The sequence below is a fragment of the Euphorbia lathyris genome, chromosome 2 (genome assembly GCF_963576675.1).
Source record: "Euphorbia lathyris chromosome 2, ddEupLath1.1, whole genome shotgun sequence".
In the NCBI taxonomy this organism is placed as follows: domain Eukaryota; kingdom Viridiplantae; phylum Streptophyta; class Magnoliopsida; order Malpighiales; family Euphorbiaceae; genus Euphorbia; species Euphorbia lathyris.
Window position 1 is genome coordinate 113,549,878 of NC_088911.1, and position 22,469 is coordinate 113,572,346.

Here is a 22,469-nt window from a genome sequence, read left to right on the forward strand (position 1 = left end):
CAAGTAGATTTAATTAGAAAAAGGAAAAATAGATTTAATTAGTTAGAAATAGATAAGCTATGAATATCTGATATTACGAAAGGGAAATCTCCAAAAAAATTCCAAGAGAAATGAATGAAGATGTAGGGAATTACAGTTGAGACAAACTCATCAACATCTGCTCACTTAAGGCCAAGAGAACCACTAGTTGGGGGTAGGGACACCTCCAATTCCTCCAATTTGTTAAGTATGGTTGCAAAAGTAATAATCATTGAAATATCAATTCTAAAAGTCATATTAATTGACTTAATTACATGCTTTCATGTTCATTAACAGTGAATTTATATTCCTTTATTAATTGCGTGATCCATGTTCTAATTAATTAACTTAGAATATTCAATTTCATATTGTTATCAAAAGATAAAGAAAGACCCACCATGGAAGCTGATTCAAAAGCATCTTCTTCTAACCAGCAGGTTATAATAAAAAGCAATATTATGTATTCTTCATTTTAGCTGATGAGTTGCTGAGAAATATTGAAGAGAGAGAAGTTTGAAAGAGAGAAAGTATCTCTAAGAAAAAGGAAAGAGAGAAAGAGAGGGAAAGAAAAATATGGGGGAGATTGGTTTTTTTTTTTTTAAGAGAGGGTATTTTTGTAATTACATTATGTGGGTCCTGGATAAGATAAAATTAATGAGCTGGCGCGTTGACTTTTGAGTTGACCGGTCATTTTAACCGGCCATACACCAAAGTGTGAGGTCACTTATAAGTTCGTACATATTAGTGTGACAAATTAAAGGTTGTACACCAAAGTGTGAAATTGGGTAAAGGTTGTACACTATTGATGAAATTTATCCTACAATTAAGGCCTAATACACAAATAACCCCCTAAACTTGTCCAAATGTTGCAACTGCCCCCCTCAACTTTCAATTGTAACAACTTACCCCTTAAACTTGTTCAATTGTAAAACATAACCCCAAATTGAGAATTTTTTTATCCCATACTTGAAGCAACAGTAAAAGCGTTTCCCCAGATTCGTATCACGCCAAAGATCTGATTATCACACTCCACGAGTGTTGCTGATTTTGCATTTCACATGTCTCTTCAATTGTAATCCATGTCAGCAATTTGAGGTTATATTTTACAATTGGACAAGTTTAAAGGGTAAATTGTTACAATTAGACAAGTTCGAGGGTAAGTTGTTACAATTGAAAGTTGGAAGGCTCAGTTGCAATATTTGAACAAGTTCAGGAGGTTATTTGTGTATTAAGCCTACAATTATTATATTACTGGCAAAGAATATATATATATATATTACTGGTTTTTTTTTTATATATCCTTTACTTTATTTGGTTCGGTAGAAATGTTGTTGACTCTTATTTTATTTTATTTTTTTTCTTTAATGAAATTGGGAGATAGCAAAGAGACCCAAGACGAAACATCCAATCAGATTGGCACCCTACATATCAAACTCTCTGCAAACCCAAAATTTATTAAATAATAAAAAAAAAAACTAAATTCTAAAAAAAAACTATGTGATTTCATGTTTTTTTGTAATTTGCTTAAAAAAAAAAAAAGGCAAAAAGCATATTTAAGCCCCTGAACTTTATCTGTTTTAAGGATCAAGCCCCTGATCAATTATTTTTCCACATTGAGCCCCTGAACATTGATTTTGTTATGGTTTAGGCCCTTATTTAACTTTTCTGTCGAGTTTGGACTGCATACATCGTTAGGGCGATTCGGCTTGTTGACATGGACAAATAAAAAAAAGATTTCTTTGACTAGGAGAGATAAAAATTAAAAATTAAAACGAAATTATAGAAACTAATTTTCAGTATATTCTTCCAAACTCGATTTTCTTCTCTCCCATTTTGTGATTTTCAACATTAGAATTGCCAAATCGATCTTCTCATCTCCTAAACTCGAAAAAAAAGTTAAATAAGGGCCTAAACCATAACAAAATCAATGTTCAGGGGCTCAATGTGGAAAAATAATTGATCAGGGGCTTGATCCTTAGAACAGATAAAGTTCAGGGGCTTAAATATGCTTTTTGCCAAAAAAAAACCCGTGTTATACGCCCTTACAAGAATTACGGAAAATAACTTAACACCGTTTAACTTGATGACGTGGTAAAGGATAAAATGTTCCGAATTTGTGGAGGGATTCTTTTTTTTCTTCTTCTTCTTCTGTTACAGTGGCCAGAATTACACCAACGGCGAAGGCTTTTGTTGCGACGAAGAGGTTCCCGTCCGTTCTTAGGAAATGGCAATGCTTTTCGATGAGCGGGATTGCGATGCCAACAATTTCGGCCAGGAGAATCGACGCCATGGCCATGAATTTGAGAATGAGTGCCGCCGAATCGATGCCATTGCTAGACATGTGAACTTATTTAAAATGATATGATTAGTTTTTTAAATCCACATGACATTTTTGAATTTGAACAAATTAAAATATATATCATTTTAAATAAATCCGTAAGATCGATAGACCATTACAAACAAGTTTATAGCAATATACTATTTTAAATAAATTAAGGTGTTTTTTTTTTTAAGAAAAATTAAGGTGTTAAATAAATTTTAAAATTAAAACACTTTGTAAGTGTGTTGAAAGGAATCAGTGGCGGAGCCAGGAATTTAGATTTGGGGGGCTAATTTTAGCCGTGGAGTTAAGGTAAATTTTCAAAGTCCAGCCCGTTAGGGTTGGGTAAAATTTTTTTAGCCTCCAACGCGTTAAAACTGTAAAAATGTTATCATTTTTTAGAAAATAGCATTTAACTAATAGAAAATTAAATATGTTTACTCTTTTCATGTTGGATATTTTTAATATTTTAACGAACACATCGTCGACGCGTTAAAACTGTTAAAATGTTATAATTTTTTAGAAAGTAGCATTGAATTAATAGAAAATTAAATATGTTTACTCTTTTCACGTTGGACACTTTTAATGTTTTAGCGAACACACTGTGTTCGCTAAAACATTAAAAGTGTCTGACGGTGTGATTGGTAAAAGTGTCCAGCGTAAAAATAGTAAATATATTTACTTTTCTATTAGTTCAATGCTAGTTTCTAAAAAATTATAACATTTTTACAGTTTTTATTTTTAAATTTTTTATATTTTTCATATTTTAATATTTAATTTAAAAACTAAGTTATTTGAATCTCAAAAGTAAGAAATTAATTTTTTTAATGATAAAGACATAATAAAAATGAATTCAAAAGTGTTAGCAAAATAAAGAGTTTATTTAAATTAATTAATAATAACATGTTTTTATAATTATTGAAAAAATAAAGTTAAAATAAATAAAAAAAATTTAAAATAAAATGAGATGAGAGAGATTTGAACCAAGGACCTCTTGAATAAAAGCACACATCCTTAACTATCTCATCCACCTTTAAACATTAAAATATTACTACGTAGAATTGATGTATACTAAGTATAGGGGGGCTACCGGGACTAAACGATAAATACTCAAGGGCGGAGCCGGTGGCCGGGGGGCTCTGCCCCCGAGCCCTAGGCTGGCTCCGCCCCTGAAAGGAATCACTATGTATTAAGCCAAAATTAATTGGTTAAATCATATTCTATTAAAACCCATTTGTCTAGAAAATTGATATTTTCATGCATTTATAACACCATATAGATCAATTTTACTTTTAAAATATTATTTTTGTATTTATTTATTTAAGATTTATTGAATAGTGTGATTGTGACTGATTATAAAAAAATGATTTTTTATAAGAAGTGTTTTGAGGAGAAAATTAAAAATAAATATATGAAAATAATTAGGGAGTATGCAATCATCTAACCATTATTAATAATGGTATAAAGTACTCTATTAATATTAATGGCCTAAAGTTGGTCATACTTATAAAATTAGCTTAATGTATATTTACACTCTTAAAATTTAGTAAGTTTTGTCTATTGGCACTCCGAACATTTGAAATAACCTATCACACACTTATAATCGGTTTTAAAAACTTATCACACAACTATAGTTGACATTAAAAACCTATTACATATCTAAAATTGGCTTATTCAGACCTCCTATAAAATATAAATATTTGATAGGTTTTTAAAACCAATTATAAATGTGTGATAAGTTTTTAACAATAAGTTCAGTTGGCAAATATGCAGTATACAATTACAATTAGAGATAATTATACTTTTCTCTTAAAAAAAAAATATATCTTTACGCGTATGTAAGAGAAGAAAAGTCATTAGGATATATGTAACGACGTCGTGTTATATGTCGAAACAGAGACAATGTTTGGGTGCCTGGCTGTCTGAGACTGTCATGCCATGACCCACCACTCCCATAAATAAGATGATTAAGCAAAAGGTCAGAGGACTATTTAATTATTAATTAATTTAACTGCACCACAAATGAACAAACTCAAACTCAACATGGAAGGAAAGGAAGCTTGTTACGGTCCTTCATGACCATGTTTTCTCATTATTTGCTGTAATCCACCTATTCTCTCTACTTTTTTACCCATTTCTTCTACATTTTCTTTTACCAACTTCATCGTCTTCTCCTTCTCTTTAATTCCCTCCAGATCTCTCTAAAGATTCTTCCTTTACTCAACTAACTTCCTAAAATTCAACCCACAATTACAAAGGATAAAGGGGATTTTCACTAGAAATCAGTATGAAAGGAAAGATTGAGCTCTATGGATTCACCCTCTTCTTGTTACTGGTTCTTTCTGCTTCTCCTTCTTCTGCTTCTAGTTTTATTTCAGGTAATTTTTTTCAGTTTCTAATCAATACTAGATTGTGATTTTGCTAGTCAACTGAATTTCTTTTGGAATGTAATTTAACTCTTGTATGTGTTCTTCCTTGGATCCAGATTCTATTTTTGAATCCCATTCTTCTACTGGAAGGAATCTGCTTCAGGCTAAGAAAGGTATTTCTTCTTCTTAATTTGCTCATTCTTATCATTTGGGTAAATGCTGTTGAATGGCAATTTTTATTTGTCCCAAATCTGCTGGTGTCTGTATTGACACTACAAGCGATCTTGAGGCTTTTCTTTCATTTTATGCTTTACTGATTACTATATATTTATGAATTTTGTGCCGCTGTTTGTATTGTTCCTACTATGATGTTATTGTTTGAGATTTTGTATTGTTCTTGCATATGTTTGAATCACATTTTCAGCTGCAGTATGCATTAAATGGCTCAACTAACCTGTGAATCTATTCTAAATAGCATACTTCTTTATCATAAGAAGATTTTAGATTGTGATTCATGTGAGATAAAGGTTTACTGTGACTCCTAAACTTGTCTTGCAGGATCAGTTTGGCCAAAAATGAAATTTAGGTATCAATTTAGTCCACAAAGTTGGTATTTTTTTTGTCTAATTAGTCCAAATGAAACGCTTGTTATGATTGATGGCTTTTTTTGACCTGTCATTTTGAACTAACTTGATCCGAGTTGCTAAGTTAAAGGATCAAATTGACACTTAAAGTTCACTGTGCGCCAATCCTGGAAGCCAAGTTGAAAGCCCGAATTGACCAATCCTACATGTCTATTGTTACATGGAAACTGATTTGGGGCTATGTTCCCCTTATGGACCAATTAACATTTGTTGTGTGAATCAAGTCAAAACATGATTTTGGAGCTTACAGAAATTGAAGGGCTTCAAGGATCTTCATGATCTCTCAATTATTCGGGTTCTGAAAGTATATAACTTCGAGGGATTCCAGTGGAACTGACACTGCGGTTTTGCAATTTCAATCATGAGTGAACTTTTTCTTTTTCATCAACCAGATAGCGAATTTCATAGAAATCTATTATTTGTTCAAAGTCTCATTCAATACCTCCTACATTGCCTTCAAGATTCTGAAAAATTAAAATGACTTCAAGTCATTATGGAACAGTGCATTCTTCCATTGTTTAAAAATCGTTAGTTAGGGGAATTCGTAGTAGGAACTTTCAAACAATTGGATGGAATTGAAATCTGTCTGAAGAGTATAGCTGGGAAATCTGAAGATAATAGATCATGGACTTGCCAAAATTTCTCTTATATGATCTTTGAACTCATGAACATCTATTTTGATGAAAGTCAATATTAGAGGTCATAAAGAGAAGATATTATGGAGAGAAATCTCCAGTTTTTAAGCTAAAAAAGTGAACTTATGCCTCTCTTAATTTGAGGCAGCCGTACGGTCTTGGTAACATAGCCTGTTACAGTAATAGCTCTGTCATCTACAAGCTGCATATACATATTGGTTACCTCTATTTATCTTTTATCTTCATCTGTATATTTTTATCTTGCTGTTGCATTTTGGACAAAAAGAAACACAAGTTAGAATTGATTTGTTCAGCAATGGGGCATCACACATTGCTTAACGAGATAGCAATTATTTTCCATGTTCAGTTACGCCCATCATTCTATCTTCGAATACCTATCCCATATGACAGTATTTTCTTACCTAATTTGCAGGCTGCTCAGTAAATTTTGAGTTTCTCAACTATACAGTCATCACAAGCCAATGTAAAGGACCCAGTTATCCTCCCAAAAGCTGTTGTGCAGCATTCAAAGAATTCGCTTGTCCTTACGCAGATGTCTTGAATGACTTGACCAACGATTGTGCTTCAACCATGTTCAGCTACATTAACCTCTATGGAAAATACCCTCCTGGTCTTTTTGCCAATGAATGCCGCGAAGGAAGCCTTGGCCTCGCGTGTCCTGCAACAGCTCCATCAGTATCGGCATCAGCTGCTGATACTAACAGCCAGAGCATTAATCTTCCATCTCTATTGCTTATGCTTACTTCAGGGTTCCTAATGCTGTTACTTCACTTGTTTTGAAAGCTCAAAATGTTCCTTCCACTCTTTTGATCTAAAAATTGTGTGTAAACTATGCCTTGAGAATTTAAAACCGTCCATTAATTAGGCTTATACCAAAAATTTATTTATTAATACCGGTTTCATTTGTTTTGGTTTGCCGATCTTTAGTAGAGACTCCTAGAGCTTTGTTGTATTGAGCTATTGTATTAAATATTAATTGATTCATAATCAAATATAAATTATCTTCAAAGTGTAAATTTAAGTGCTACTTTCTTCTTTCTTCTTGAATTTTTCCTTTCTCTTGTTTGTTATTGTGTTTTTTTTATATATTTTCTGTAATATCAGTCTGTTTGTGTGGTCATAAATATAGTAAATATATTATTGGATAATGTTAGCGAGTGGCTGTGAATGAATGATGGAATCTTATGCGTCCAACATCACAAAATTTGAAAGATAGTTTCCACTTTTAGGCTGCAACCTTGACAGATAACAAATTTGAAAGATATTTCTACTGCTTTAGCATGAATAAATGTTACATGAACATAGCTCCACCCCAGACATCATCAGCTATTCCAGCAGAGAAGAAGGTGAAGTTACCAATTACAATATCATCTACAAAACCAACTTCTATTTCCCTGCTACAAATATGTACAAACTTGCAGGAAGCTAGACAATTACATGCTCAGTTTGTAGTCTCGGGACTAGTTAACCATCCCATGTGCCCGAGGAGGCTCCTTCAATTCTACGCTGCGAATTCGGAGACCAATTATGCTTTGTCAATCTTCAACAGAATACCTTCTCCTGACGTATTCACTTGTAACACCATGATGAGAGGCCTAATACTGGGTAAGTGTCCTTATGATGCTTTATTATTGTATCAACAAGTATTAATTAGAGGCCTTGAACCAGACAACCATACTTACACCTTTGCCCTTAAAGCATGTTCCCACTTGAAATCTCTTGTTGAAGGTAAGCAAGTGCATTGCCGGATAATTAAGTTAGGAATTGCTCCGGATACACATGTTCATAGCTCCCTCATACATATGTATACCAGTTCAGGTAGCTCAGATGATGCAGCAGGTGTTCTTGGAGAATTCATGGAAGAGAATACGGTTGCAATTAACTCTATGATTTCTGGGTACTTGAGCAATGGTGAGGTAGACAAGGGTAGAGCAATGTTTGACAAAATGACTGCAAAAGATGTTGCCTCTTGGAGTGCAATGATATCAGGATACACGAAGAACGGTATGCACGCCGAGGCGTTAGCTCTGTTTCAAGACATGATGGCCTTGAAGACCCTGCCAAATGAATCCATACTGGTAAGTTTGTTATCTGCTTGTGCACATTTAGGTGCACTGCATCAAGGAAGATGGATTCATGCTTATATTGACAAAGTCGGCGCTATGATTAGCACCAAACTGTCTACTGCTCTCATTGACATGTATGTAAAGTGTGGCGACATCCAATGTGGCTATGAATTCTTCCGAAAAACGTCGCACAAGGACGTTGTTACATGGGGAGCCATAATTTCAGGTTTTGCTATATACGGACAAGCTCGAAAATGCTTTGAATTATTTGAAGAGATGCTTGGAGAAGGAAAATATCCGAACGAAGTAGTGTTCGTGGCTATATTGTCAGCCTGCTCTCATGCTGGTTATGTTGAAGAAGGAAAGCATTATTTCAATCAAATGATAGAAGACTTTGGAATAAGACCATCCATTGAACATTATGGATGCATGGTTGACCTTCTTGGCCGAGCTGGGAGGCTGAAAGAGGCAGAAGAGCTAATCATTTCGATGCCGGAACAGCCTAATTCAATAATATGGGGTGCAATGTTGAGTGGTTGTAGGACTCACAATGACCTTAAGAGAGGAAAATGGGCGTTTGAACAGTTGATAAAGCTTGAACCCATGTCAGGGGACAGGTATAAACTAGCAGGGCTGATGTATGCCAAAGCAGGAGAGAAAGAAGAAGCTGATAAGATAAGGAAGATGATGAAGGACAGAGAAATGGAAACCACAAGTGGGTCTAGTTTCATTGAAGTAAATGGCATGGTCCATGAATTTGTAGTAGGTCAAATTATTCATACTCAAGCTACAGATATATATGGGATATGGAAAGGAGTTGAGACTGCATAAGTTCACATTTACCAATGATTTAGCACAAAATTAAAAATCATATTACCATCTCCCATCTAAAATCTAATTTTTGTTTCTACTATCAAAACTATACAAGTCTCTCAAATTATGAAAACACGACATTTTCTCAAGTAGCAACTAGTAATTATGTCCAACTGCTTTAACAGGGAAAAAGAACCATTTCAGAATATCAAATGAGGACAAATTATTATTTATAAACAAGTTGGTTACACGCATCGACCTCAATAATCTCTAAGAGATTATTAGTTGCCAATTTTTCCATCTGCATACATTATTAAAGGTAGAAGACGGGAAAATGGAAGGACGAATTCCCGCTTTCCTTCTATACTTTGAAAGGGCAACTCTTATAGTAAGCATTTGCATTTGCCCATTAAGGAACTGCTACCGTCTCAAAAACAGATGAATAGTAAATACCAGCCTTTACAATAGAAAGACAAGGGGAGGGAAGGAGGAACCAAGTAACCACATATATGCTTTGGTAATATAATGCCCTTTCATTTAATCTTTCTGTTCTTTTTCTACACTGTCGCGAAGCAGGATCAACTGCTCGCCTAATCTGTAACTTGGGTCAGTAGCAACAGTAAAGGGAGATTGAAAGAAAAGAAAAAGGATTCTATTAAAAGGGCGAAGCCATCCACCTCACGTTACCCTAAAAAAGGAGGCTTCCATCCCATTGCTTCTTGTTTCCATACATGCCTCCTGGTTTTCACCCGTGTCAACCAAAACCTTCTCTTAATCCCATATTCACCACTTCCTAGTTACTCATCATTCAACAGAACAATCTTCTTTGCTGCACAAAAGGACAGCACCAGTGTCATATTCAACTAAGATAACAATTTAGGAGTTTAAGGTCGTTATAAATGTAAACAAGTATTAGATACTCACACGACATCTCGACTCTCGTAAATTGTCTAGCAACTCCGCAATTTCAAGTTGTCTAACAATGGTGGCGTGCAATACCTGCATGCATAAATTGTAAATAGCATGACAATCAGTACAACTATCAAACATGCAGATGCAGATTTCAAATGCTTCTAAATCTAGGTTACATAAGTAAGGTATACCCTCTTTGTTTTCTCAAGGTCAAACTCTACAGATTTGATCCTTTCCAGAGATTCCATAAGCATTTGATCTTTTTCCAATGGTATTTGAGCAGGTTTCTTGCTAATTTCTTCAATTGCTTTTTCCAGTTGCTGTAGACGCTCTACGCAGGGGTTGATACGGTCTTCATTCACAACTTCGACAGCAACTGAATGATTCTCAGCATCATGCTCCACAAGATCAGATGGAAAGATGTTGTTCTGCCTTCTCCAAAATTCAAGTGGTAGACAACGTAAGACAGCAACTAGTTTGGCCATAAATGAAGTCAATATTCTAGCCACACACAGATTATGCCTTCTCATAAGCTTTTCCTTAACGAAGTCTAACCAGCGGATGATGTGACCTGAATAAACATAAATTTAAGCTCAGTTGATAGATAGCTACACTTGATACCATCAGCAAATATATCTGCCAAATCCACAAATCAAGTGTCTGCAGCTGGAAAGTGAATTTGTATCAAACGTTTCTGTCGGAGATAATAATAAAAACTATTATTGGGCTTTAACTATCACCATAAGCTTTTAGTTCAATTGGTTCCTTGACATGGTTTTAGAGCCTCTTAGACCTAATGGCCAGGGTTCGAATCTTGGCAATCTCATTTGATTAAATTTCAACACATGTTAAGATGGGTTTGCATTGTACACGCTATAATAAAAGTTATTATTGGGTCTTAACTATCAGCTTAAACTTTTAGTTGAATTGGTTCCTTGACAGTTTCCATGTGAGCCACAAACTTTCTTGTATTTGCATTTGCTGGAGGGAAAAAAAATAGATAAGCAAGATAGGTTAACAAATACCTTCAAGATATGATGTTACTTCACTAGGAAAGTTCCTCAAATTATTGGTTTCAATTGATTGGTCTTCTTCAGAATGTCCCACTCCTGGTTTGCTTTGGATAGCCTTCTCAACTAGAGGAAAACTGTCTTCACAACTGTAGTAGGCATTTGGATCTGATGCTCTGACCTGCGAAAGTCATAATTTTTTAATTACAAGATTAAAACATAACATAGACAAATATTGGCACAACCATCAGAATCAATTTGCGTCATAAGAGACAACTTACTTCCTCGTGAACAGGAGCCAAACGTGGAAATGTAGAACTCCGTTCAACTGGGGAGGGATCATCAATATCAGACCCTGATTCTGCTGCTGAGGTATCACTACTTCTTCCCTGAAGAAGTATGGACATGTCAAATATTCAATAACAAGATACACAATGAACATAAACATTCATAAAAATGGAACTTGCCTTTGATTGCATCTGAAAAGATGAGTCGAATTTCCCCTGGTTATTGGACACTCTGGTGATTTGTCTAACAAATGTTGCTTCCGAATTATGTACAAGCTAAAAAGGTTAGATCAATGTCAGTTAATGCATGCAAATTGGATGTAAAGATTCAACACGCGCATTAATCCCCAAGGAACCAAATAAACTTAATGGGTGCCCTACCTTCATTATCTCAGGATCATTCCACGGACCTTTATTCGATCTAAGACAACCTCCTTCATCAGAACAAATGCAAGAACCACCCAAGAAATCTGGCAATTGACTGCAAAAGAAGAAAGTTTGAAAAGTTTATAGAGGTTACTGAATACTGACTAAACGACAGAGTCAACATAAAATACACAGACCTTGAGTCAATAACTTCCAGTAGCTTTGGTAAGGCCTTGGGCTCCAAAACCTGCAGTTTTTTCAGAAATTTAGGTATAGAAGTAACAGAATATTGGAAAAGGGCACTCAGGAATTATATGCTTTTCACCCATATTCTGTACCTGTATCTTTGCAATAGTCTTTGCATCTAGAAATTTCTGCGCAGCAGGCCAAAGCATCTTCTTAAAACCAGGGCCAGCATTAACAATGTACATCCGATGCAGTGTCTGTGAAGTTGCATGGTTAACATTGGCAAATCAATGAAACAATGAAAACCAAAATATTCTGGAAGACTATCATACCTCAGGATAGTAACTGTTATCAATCTTTGTCATGGAAGACAAGAGGTTTGCAGCAGTCCGTGTGAAATTCTTAATTCCCTGTTTTTAACATAGCAGTAATGACATTTCCAACTCTTTAGACTTCATAGAACCAATTGAAAGAACACACACAAAAAAAAAAAAAAAAAAAACATACAATTTAAAAAAAAAAGAACAGTTACTGATTAATAAAGAAAATCATGAGCATCCTATTAATACTGTACTTGTTTCTCCCTTATCCTTTCCCAATTCCATGACTCCATAAAGAACTATCCTGAAAACTTCTAAAATGTGATTCTTAGCTTTTCCCAACTCCATTGACAACATAATCAAGTTTAAGATAAGACTCCTTCACAGAAATTAGATTTCAGAATTTGCATAGTCTTCAAGTGTAAGAAAAGTGCAGAAAAAGTAGTAGCTATTAACTGGTGAAGATTTTCTGTACCCACATTGAAACCAAAGTTCTGCCAGAAGATTCTATGGTTATATGAGGATCCTAAAACAATTTAGCAAAGGCTTGTGTAGGATGGAATTTGACATACCAAGCCATTCACATCCAATATTGTTGTTGTTGAACATATCTGTCTCTTTGCTGCAACAGAACAGGCAGGGAACTTCTCCATTATAGCCTTCTCAAATTCTTGAACATGGTACTTCATATAGCGGTCAATGCTCGTGATTCGCATCAGCCTACTGGGATGAGCTTTTCCAAGCCTTTCAATATAAACTGGTCGGCCTTCTTTATCAACTCCATGATAACCCTGAGGGTAATACTGCAAGACTTCTTCCAGCTCCTCAAACTCAAAATCCTAAACGTGAAAATTTGAAATTGGTTCAGTAAACTGCTCGAGTTTGAACAACAATTGATTACACTGACTACTATGAATGATAATTTTCACAAAAATCCGCTTTATACATAGGCAACTATCAGAAATGAAATTCTGCCTAGGCTTTTGCTCAACAGATCCCAGTTAACCAGCTGCAACAAGTTTAATGGCAGATATTAATTCAATACCTCCATTATGGTGTCTGTTCCATACTCTTTTCTCCAATGCAGCATTTCTTCCCACATCTGGACTGTTTTTTCCATATTAAACTCTCTAGCTTTCAAGAATCTACATGGATAAAAGTAATTGTGTCAGAAAGGAATTATTTTGTGGCATTTGCATCATGCAGCATCCACGCAAGGCACTTGTCAAAGTTCATATAAGGTTGACACTATATTCCAAACGAAGGACCAACTGACCTTAATAAAGTATGATAGTCATCATGTCTAGAAGGTAACAAGTTCCTTTCAAGAAGCTTTTGGCGCAGTTCAAGTACAGCACCCTCCTCCTTTTCATCCCTGATATCCTTGATGGAAACAGAAGAAACTCTATAATCAATTTTCCTTTTCCCCCTTTTCTTAAGAGAATGAGTGAACTTATTTGAAGCGCTCAATGCCTTCTTCTTGAGAGAGCCAATTTTAGATCGCCGCCTCTCATCTTCAGAGTTCTCAAAATCAGATCTTCTCTCCCGAATTTCATCGCTGGCCCCAATTCCTTCCGAGCCTTCAGGGAAACAATAAATAACTAGACGCTAATAATCATATACTTTAAAGCATCAACAATTTGCAAGGATCAATCCAAGACCAGCTTAACGTACCTGACATTTCTGCAAACTGTGAAAGTAAACCCTGGTTTTCAGATGGAGACAGCGAATTCACAGCCACCTCGCAGACATGCGTTCAGCAGCTCTAGACTGTCAGAAACAAACCATAAAACATTGAATAGACAGGAGTGGAGATGTGCAAAGAAGAATAGCAGGTTAACAAATGATTCAAATTACTGTATCCAGAATTAAAACTGACGTAAACCAAATGAGAAATCAAGTTCCTAAAGCAATTCAGGATATGACGATATAGAAACCGGCGCAATAACCCAGTTTTAACCAACCTTGGACAATTTGGAATGATAAACTGCTCAGTTCTGCTCAAGCCCTCTTTTTTTTTTAGCAATTTCTAAAATCAAGTAATTTTTTTTTAATGTCTTGAATATGGAGGGGATCTGAATCAGGAAAAAAAATGTAAACTATGAAAAAAACCAGTTTCCAAGAACATCTATCTCTTATTCAGAAAGGTGGAGAAACCAAGAGAACAAAATAGATAACCCCAAAAATCATACTAACAGAAAAAAGCATTATAATGAGAGCTCTAGAAGCTCATAAATGGAAAAACAAAAAAACAGTAAAAACCCGTTAAAAGTACAAATACAATCACTCGTCGCATTTATACCACTGTAATAAAGCTCTGAAATACAAAAGCTCATTAAATTTCACCAATGCCGACACCAACCGTACGGATCTCACTCATAACTTAACCATTAATGAAACCACAAGAAAATACACACACACGCACAAAAGAAAAAGTCGAATGGTTAGAATGAGAAACCAAAACGCACCGAATCTGGAGAGCTAGACCAACAAGAGCACAAACCATGGATTGAGATTTTCTCGAGAAAATGTAGGAAATTAGAAAGAACAGAAGAAGAACAAGAAAAGCATGAAAAAAAGGGGGAAAAAAAGTAGGGGATGCTTCTCTTCTCTTTGCTTCTCTTCGATTATCTGTGCTAATGTTGTGAATTGTAGGGTTTGCTTATTGATTTGAGACTGAAATTTCAGTAATAATGAGAAAAATGAAAAGATGAAGCAAAGTGAAGGTTCGAGGGAGAGAGAGAGAGAGAGAAAGAGTGAAGTTCTTCTCTCGTTTTGCTTTTCTAATCTCATATGAATCTGCTCTCTCCCTCTCCTCTCCTCCCTGCTGCTTTCTGTTTACGTGTCCTTTTATGGTATTTCTCAACTACATTTGTTCTTTTACGGAATTTACTTATAATTCTGCGAAAATAAAATAAAAAAATTTATTACATTTTGTTTTCCGTTTCTCAAATTTTAATGGAATTTTATTGGGTTAAGGTGCAAAAATACCCCCTAACGTTTTGGGTCAGGAGCAATTTTACCCCTAACGTCTAAAATGGTGCAATTTTACCCATAACGTTGGAAGCCAAAAGCAATTTTACCCCTAACGTTAATAAATTGGATCAATTTGAGAAATAATTCATCAAACTGTCTTCTCAGTCATGAATCTCGTTATCTACACTTAATACATGTGTCATTTTATTAGGTAACAAATCACAAACATTCGTTGGGATGTGGAAAAAAAATAAAAAAATATACTGTATTTTTGTACGGATTAGACCAAAAAAATTCAAAAAATCTACCGAATTTATAAATATTAATCTCAAATTCTATTATTAAATTATAAAAAACATGAAATCCTTTTTTTAGAACGAATTATTATGCAATTGGCGCAAAATAATAAACAAAAATATCTGTGTTTTATAATAGTGTCTGAAATCGACCCAATTTATCAACGTTAGGGGTACAATTGCTCTTGGCTTCCAATGTTAGGGGTAATATTGCACCATTTTAGACGTTAAGGGTAAAATTGCTCCTGACTCAAAACGTTAGAAGTATTTTTGCACTTTATTGCGGAGCTCTGGGGGATCTTGTCTGGCATTAAACTCGCCATTCGCATGGGTGTTAAAAGACTTTCGGTGGAGTCTGACAATTTGGAGGCTATCAACAGGATTTCGGATAGACAGGCTGTTTGTCTTAAGAGTCAGAATCTCATTAAAGCCATCTTGAGGCTTCGTCCTGCCTTCGATTCTCTTACCTTCTTCCATATTTATAGGGAGCAAAACCGCGTGGCGGATCGCTTGGCAGCTGCTGGGCATGGGGGGATGTTAGGTGGTTCTACCCTTTCCGTTCCTCCTTCTTTTCTGTTACCTTCTCTTCTTGAGGATAGGATTGGGGTCAGTCTTCTTAGACTGATCCCGAGTTAGGTTTTTGTTTGTTTGTTTTTTTTCTTCCCTTCTTACCAAAAAAAAGAAGTATTTTTACACCTTAACCCAATTTTATTTGTTTGTTTCTCCCATTATTTATGTAACGCCCGACATAAAAAAAAATAGCATATAGTACATTAAATATCACATTTAGAATTTTTCAATTAAGTTAATGTAAAATAAATCTATTAAAAGACTTGCCTTGTTAACCATTTAATATTTTGGTCAACTTAGTATATTTAATTCATAAATTTCAGATTTCTCATTTTTTATTGAAGAACAATTCCATTCTTTTTATTTAAGTCACTATTATTCTCTTTTGATTCTTCATTGTTGTATAAGGTCGTTTTAATTTCAAACTATGAAATTAAGAGATTAAGATGTGGTATTTGAAAAATAAAAAATTGAAATATGGCATTTGATAACTTCTTTTCGATTGGTTTCGAAATATTATATTCCGATTTTATCAATTTATATTACATACAAAAAAATTTAATTGAACCAACGTTAAATTATCAATTTAAAATTTCAATTCTTTTAATATTAGTATTTCATACCGCATAAACCAAATTATGGTTTACATTTACTAATATTGGCATTAATTTTACTTTTTGAAATCAAAGACTTTTCGTCAATTTCTCTTTTCATTTTGGTGTAAAAAAGATAAACTCAATTAAATAAAATGGGATGAAAGTGTATTTTTGTTTGATAAAAAAATTATTTTCCTACCTACCAAATATATAAAATATTATTCAAAAAGCTTTTAAGAAATCAGTATTGAAAATAAAGGCAGTATTTTGAGCAATACCAATAATATTTAGGCATATCACATATACAGTCATGTAAATAATTAATATATTCAATTAATTATATATAAGATTCCATGATCAATTTGAAGATGGATTTTGAGGACTACTTAATGATTCAATCCACATCTTGTGATCACCACTTTTTAAGAATAATAGATTACTATTAATGTTTGTTCGGTCAGTCAGTATATAGAAACGTAATTCTTAAATTTTACTTTTAGTTAATTTTATCTATATTTATGAGAATTTTAGATGTTTGGTTTTAATTTTTTTTGAATCTATGTTGGATTATATTTATTTTATGAATTTAATGGAACAACATTTAGGTTTTGATAGTATATTAAATGAAATTTATTGTTATTTAAATATTTATGTTTTATGAAAATTGTGTTATTTATTAATTTTTATATTCATTCTAGCCATACAAAAATTATTAATTCACTTACAACTTAAAATTGTAATTTTATAGAAGAATTTAAATGTTTGGTTGATAAAAAGATGGCACATTTCGATATAAATAATTAGAAAAAAATTACTTTTTAAATGTATAGGAGAGGGATTCCAATGTCCACCTTTAATTTTATAGAATAGTAAAAAAGTGTTTGAACTGTTTTTAGCACAACAACATGAAACACGCTCCATTATTTTTCTATATAAATGATTTTTTTTTAATAAATGGTTTTACGATCTTTCAATAAGTCAGGTCTATTTAAAAAGTAGATAAAACTCGTCTATATATTCTATGAAGAAAAACATGATAACATCCATAGTTATTTAAATCATATTTATAATCAACCATGTCACAAGAAAATTTTGTTTCAAAAATACAATAAAAACTATTTTTTACTTAATTTTTTTTTGTAATTAAATTCTAAGATAGTGTATTTTCTACATTATTAGTTGGACATTTTACTCTTTTAAAAAAAATAGTTGGACATTTTTCTTAAGATTTGTACATAAACTCAAAATCTTAGGACTCACCCTGTGAGAAGACATAACTTTTATATATGGGAAAATAACTCGATATAGAAGGCAGAAAATGAACTCCAAATAAAAGAGAAACGATCAAATCTAATATAGTAGTAAATGAATCAAAAAATGTATTCAATAAAAAAAACAAAACAAAGAAAAAAATTATCTAACCGAAAAAAACCAAAAACTTAATTAAAAAGTCGAGAGTTTTCTCACCAGCTATCTTTCGTATTTATAAGATTATATTTTTTTATCTTAAAATTGTGTTGAACTCATTTTTTTATAAGAAATAAATGAAAGAATAAGGTACCAAAATAGTCCTATGGTTTTTTTTTTTTTTTTTTTGAGGAAAATATCAATTTAGGTTCCACAGTAATATAGGCTTAACGTTTAAAAAATGGTACCAATTTAGGCCTCGATAACGGAACGATACACATTATTGATATTACTCCCTTAAGTTCTATCAATTGTACGTCGAGCGAGAAATCGAAACTTAATGGAGTAATAGGAATGACGCATCCAATCTATTACCGATGCCTACATTAATACTCTTTTTTAAATGCTAACCCTATGGTGATGCTATTTTACACCCATAGTCTAAATTAATACTTCTTTCAAAACCATAGATCTATTTTGATACATTATCGCATAAATAAATGTAAGAGAGTAATGTCATTCCCACAGGCAGGCATGGAGGAAATTTTTAGCTATCTATAAAAAAATTCATAATAGTGAACAAAAACAAAATTATCTTGAATGTCTAATTTAAGATTTTTTTTACTAATTATAATTAAATACAATTAATATTATTGGTCGTAAAGTTCATCAGAATTAATTAATAATGATTTTTTTTTTAAGAAATTAATAATAATTTAAATAAAGGAAGAATTGTTTATTGTGGAAGTAGTGAGATGGGAGGCAAAAAGCGAGTGAATCAGAGAAATGGTTATAATTTAGGCATGCTACTCTATGCTTCTTTTTCACCTTTTTAGCTGTTTATTTTAATCATCTTTTATGCAAAATGCATATTGAGAAGGGTTATAGATAGAGATCCTCAAGGAAATTTTATTTTTATTTTAAAACTAAAATTTAAAATTTACAGAAAATAAAATTTCAAATTAATAAAATATAGTTATAATAATTCAACATTTTATTAGATATAAATAATATATATACCATTTTATGAATAACTTTCGAGATTCTCACGGAATCAAGGATTGAATTATCGTATAATAGGGAAGATATTCTTTATCTCCGTCTCTCGTTCCGAATTCAAAGAAAACAAACCTTCATTCTTGTCCTTGAAAAAGGTTTTCGGGAATTTCTTGTTCTTGTCGGGGTGGAGCCCTGGCAAGAACAGGAAATCATTGTCATGCTGATAGTCCTAATATTGGAATCGCTAAACTTGTACTATTTTGTGCATATTGAATGTATTAGATTACGAAAATTACTAAAAGGATAATTAATGCATAAATAGAATGACTGAGGAATTTAGTTGGAAAAATGGAACAAAATTATCTCAATTTCACTATTAGAACCATTCAGCTTTAAAGCATAGAATGGATTGGTTCTTCATTAATATTTCGTTAAAGGCTTGTAAAGTAATACTTTTGGATTGCTAAATTTATTTATTCTCAATCGAATATATAGCACAACCACGATGAAATTGTTTATAAATGTTGAAAATATCCGTCCATATTAATTCGGAGCAGATAAATTACGGATTCGGGGTTTATCTAATTATATTGATAGATTAATTCCTATCTAAGATAGTGTTAGAATTAAAGTTAATCAAGAAATCATATTCTAACTAAAAAGTTAGCTTATTATTGATTGAGCTTTAATGAAAAGGTTGAGCAAGCGAAGTTTGGAAACCATATAAAGAAACTATGGTGAATGTTGAGCTTTAATGAAAAGATCAAAGAGTTCTAAAGATGTAGGGATGGGCATGAAACGAATTAATCTCTGAAAGTACCCTTTCTCGAATGATATGATATTCAATATCAATGTGTTTTGTTCGCTCATTAAATACATGATTCCGAGCAATGTGAATGACAAATATGTTGTAACAAAATAGAGTTGTAGAAGATGAGGGAGAAATGTGCATATCTTTCAAAAAGGTTTAGTATCCACTGTAATTCAAAAGATATAGAAGCCATAGCTCTGTACTCGGCCTCGTAAGAGGATCGAGAGATAATGTTTTGCTTCTTGGATTTCCAAGAGATGAGAGCATGGCCCAAAAATACAACATAGCCAGTGATAAATCGTTTGGTCTCTGGACAAGTTGCATAATCCGAATTAAAAAAAAGCCTAAACTTGCAAGGTGTTGACTATGGGAAAGAACAAACCAAGTCTAGGTGATCCTTTAATGTATCTAAGGATGCGATGAGCTCGAGAAAGGTCCTCCATAGATGGATTACTGACATGTTGGGAAAAAGTATTCACTATATAGGCTATTTGAGGTCTAGTATGAGTGACGTATAATAATTCCCTGATGAGTCTGAGATATGTAGTAAAGTTTGTTAAAAAAAAAAAGTTAGTGTAGGGGATGGCTTGTAATTTGGAATGGGGGCAAGTGTTGGCTTACAATTGATCAAATCATGTCTTTGAAGAAGTTGAAGTATGTATTTTTGCTGATTCATTTATATACCCTTTTGAGACCTTGCGAACTCAATACCAAGAAAATAATGCAAATGACCTAGATCGTTGCTATTGAACTGGTCATACAAGTATTGTTTGGTAAGGTGAATAGTGGAGATGTCATTTTCGGCCAAAATAACATCGTCCATATGGACTATAAGAACTGTGAAGGTAGGCCCTTGTGCTAAACAAAAAGGGAAGGATTTGAAGGGGATTGATAAAAACTAGTTTGCTGAATAGAAGATGTAAGTGTCAGGTTCCACTGCCTGTCGATCTATCTGAATCCGTAAAGATAATTTTTTAGTTTTGCAAACTACATTTAGGAATGAGGCAAAGACTCCAGGTGGGAGTGAGAGTGACATGTAAACTTTTTATTCTAAATCTCCATGGAGATAGACATTATTGATGTCTAACTGCTAAATTTCCCAAGCTTTATGAGCTCCAACTGCCAACAATGCTCAAATTGTTATGAATTTGACCACATAAGCAAAAGTCTCCTTAAAATCAATACCATCTGACACTAGCCTAGCTTTAAATTGACCAATGTTTCCATCAATATTGTATTTAATCTTGTACACCCACCTACATCCTATGAGAACATGCCCTAGAGGCAATGTTGTGATTTCCCAAGTGTCATTTCCCTCTAGTGCGATAAGTTCTTTATGCATAGCCTACTGCCACTGATGATCTTTAGTAGCTTCTATATAGTTATTTGGATATGTGTAAAAAGTTATATTGATTGAGAAAACACGTTTAGGTTGTGATAGATGGAAATAAGATAGATGATTTGGCAATGGGTAAGGTGTGTTTGGAGATGGAGCCATTGGCTATTTGATGAGGAGAGAAGTATGTTATCTTTTAAATAAATAGGTTAAGCTCTATTTCTAATGGATTTTCAAGCTATTCGGTTATGGACAGGAGGATCATGTTCAGTTTCATCTTCTTCAAAATTATCCATATCTTGAGTAGGCATTAATATTGGTGGATCTATTTCTTCTTTTGTAAATGCCTCATCCTCTTCATCATGTATTGTGTGCAACTCATCTTCACTATAAGTAGGGGGAGATGATTTAAAAGAGATGTTAAGAAAAAGGAAATGTAAGCTCATAAAACTTAACATTTCTAGAAATAAAAACAACACTGGTTGCTAGATCAAGCCACTTGTATTTCTTTACTCATTGTTGAAAACGAAGCATAACACATTTTAGAGCCCTATTAGTAAGCTTTGTTTTATTTCTGTCAATAGTAGAAGCATAAGATAAACATCCAAAAACTCTAAGATTGGTAAGGTCTAGCTCATGTTTGTGTAATTCATAGAAAAAGGTGTTGTTCTATATAGTTGTATAAGGAAATCTATTTATTAGGTATACTGTGTGAGTAACAACAAAAGACCAAATTTTGTTGGGTAAGGAACCTTGCAAAAGTAATGCTCTAGTGACATTCATGATATCCCATTTTCTCTTAACTTAACTATGCCATTCTGTTGAGGAGTTTTAGAACAACATTTTCAGTGAATAGTGCACAAATCTGCATAAAATTCAAGTATATGAAACTCAAGGCTATTTTTTGACATGTAAATTTTAATTTGTTTCTTGAATTGTATGCTAACATAAGAAGACTGTTTCAATAATGATCTTGCCTCTCCCTTACCTTTCATCAAGGAAATCCAAATATACCTGCTATAGTAATCGACTATTGTAAGAAAATAATGTTGATGTGTGAATGAATCTTTAATTGGCCCCTCATATATCAATGTGAATCAAGTTAAAAGAGACTCAAAAATACTATTGCTTAATTAAAATGGCAATTTCTTTTTCCTTGATAATTGGCATACATCATAAGGGATTGGACACTTGAGATTGGAATGTGAAGAGACATTATAACTTCTGCATTCTCTATAAAGCAGGATGTTCAAGTTGCTTATGCCAAATGTACTCTGCAGTGACTGCTGCAACTGAAAGTTTTGAATATGCAAAACCAAAAGGATTTGGTTGAACTAAGTGACATGATCCTCCTGATTCCTTATCATAACCAATCGTCTCTTTCTTTATAACATCTCGTATCACACAACAATCTCCTATTTCTATAACACATATATGTTTTGTGGATGTGAGCTTGTTAGTGGATATGAGATTGTAAAGAAATTCATGTACATAGAGCTAATTCTGAAGAG

The 22,469-nt window shown here is 33.3% G+C and overlaps 3 protein-coding genes across 4 annotated transcripts; 2 read left to right on the plus strand and 1 right to left on the minus strand.

The window, feature by feature from the left end:
* The first annotated feature begins 4,346 nt into the window (after positions 1 to 4,346).
* LOC136219531 (GPI-anchored protein LLG1) lies at positions 4,347 to 7,023 on the plus strand. Its single transcript, XM_066006963.1, is given in 4 exon segments — positions 4,347 to 4,716; positions 4,824 to 4,880; positions 6,420 to 6,773; positions 6,776 to 7,023. Coding segments are annotated over 4 exon segments (549 nt in total). The 5' UTR covers positions 4,347 to 4,625; the 3' UTR covers positions 6,823 to 7,023.
* Positions 7,024 to 7,119: 96 nt separating this feature from the next.
* Positions 7,120 to 9,073, plus strand: LOC136219530 (pentatricopeptide repeat-containing protein At5g66520). Its single transcript, XM_066006962.1, has 2 exons — positions 7,120 to 7,353; positions 7,429 to 9,073. The coding sequence occupies exons 1-2, from the start codon at positions 7,288 to 7,290 to the stop codon at positions 8,902 to 8,904; spliced, it is 1,542 nt and encodes a 513-aa protein (XP_065863034.1). The 5' UTR covers positions 7,120 to 7,287; the 3' UTR covers positions 8,905 to 9,073.
* Positions 9,074 to 9,399: 326 nt separating this feature from the next.
* LOC136219529 (phosphatidylinositol/phosphatidylcholine transfer protein SFH13) lies at positions 9,400 to 14,801 on the minus strand. Of its 2 annotated transcripts, none has more exons than XM_066006960.1 (15): positions 14,436 to 14,801; positions 13,642 to 13,737; positions 13,244 to 13,547; positions 13,013 to 13,112; positions 12,540 to 12,806; positions 11,980 to 12,057; positions 11,800 to 11,904; positions 11,659 to 11,708; positions 11,477 to 11,576; positions 11,276 to 11,371; positions 11,090 to 11,197; positions 10,824 to 10,989; positions 9,990 to 10,369; positions 9,811 to 9,885; positions 9,400 to 9,715 (listed from the first exon to the last, which is right to left on the minus strand). In XM_066006960.1, exons 2-15 carry the CDS (start codon positions 13,646 to 13,648, stop codon positions 9,695 to 9,697), a joined length of 1,857 nt encoding a protein of 618 aa, XP_065863032.1. In that variant the 5' UTR covers positions 13,649 to 13,737; positions 14,436 to 14,801; the 3' UTR covers positions 9,400 to 9,694. The 2 variants fall into 2 exon arrangements, with proteins under 2 accessions (XP_065863032.1, XP_065863033.1); XM_066006961.1 differs by lacking the exon at positions 14,436 to 14,801 and adding an exon at positions 13,932 to 14,153.
* Between the last annotated feature and the right edge of the window lie 7,668 nt (positions 14,802 to 22,469).

Excerpts from the sequence above, each read along its gene's own strand:
- LOC136219530 (XM_066006962.1), top strand. The coding sequence starts at position 7,288 with ATGAATAAATGTTACATGAACATAGCTCCACCCCAGACATCATCAGCT. Across the intron at positions 7,354-7,428 it reads CTATTCCAGCAGAGAAGAAG|GAAGCTAGACAATTACATGC; the intron begins GTGAAGTTACCA and ends ACAAACTTGCAG.
- LOC136219529 (XM_066006960.1), bottom strand. Across the intron at positions 13,113-13,243 it reads GACTATCATACTTTATTAAG|ATTCTTGAAAGCTAGAGAGT; the intron begins GTCAGTTGGTCC and ends TTATCCATGTAG. Across the intron at positions 11,905-11,979 it reads ATAACAGTTACTATCCTGAG|ACACTGCATCGGATGTACAT; the intron begins GTATGATAGTCT and ends GCAACTTCACAG.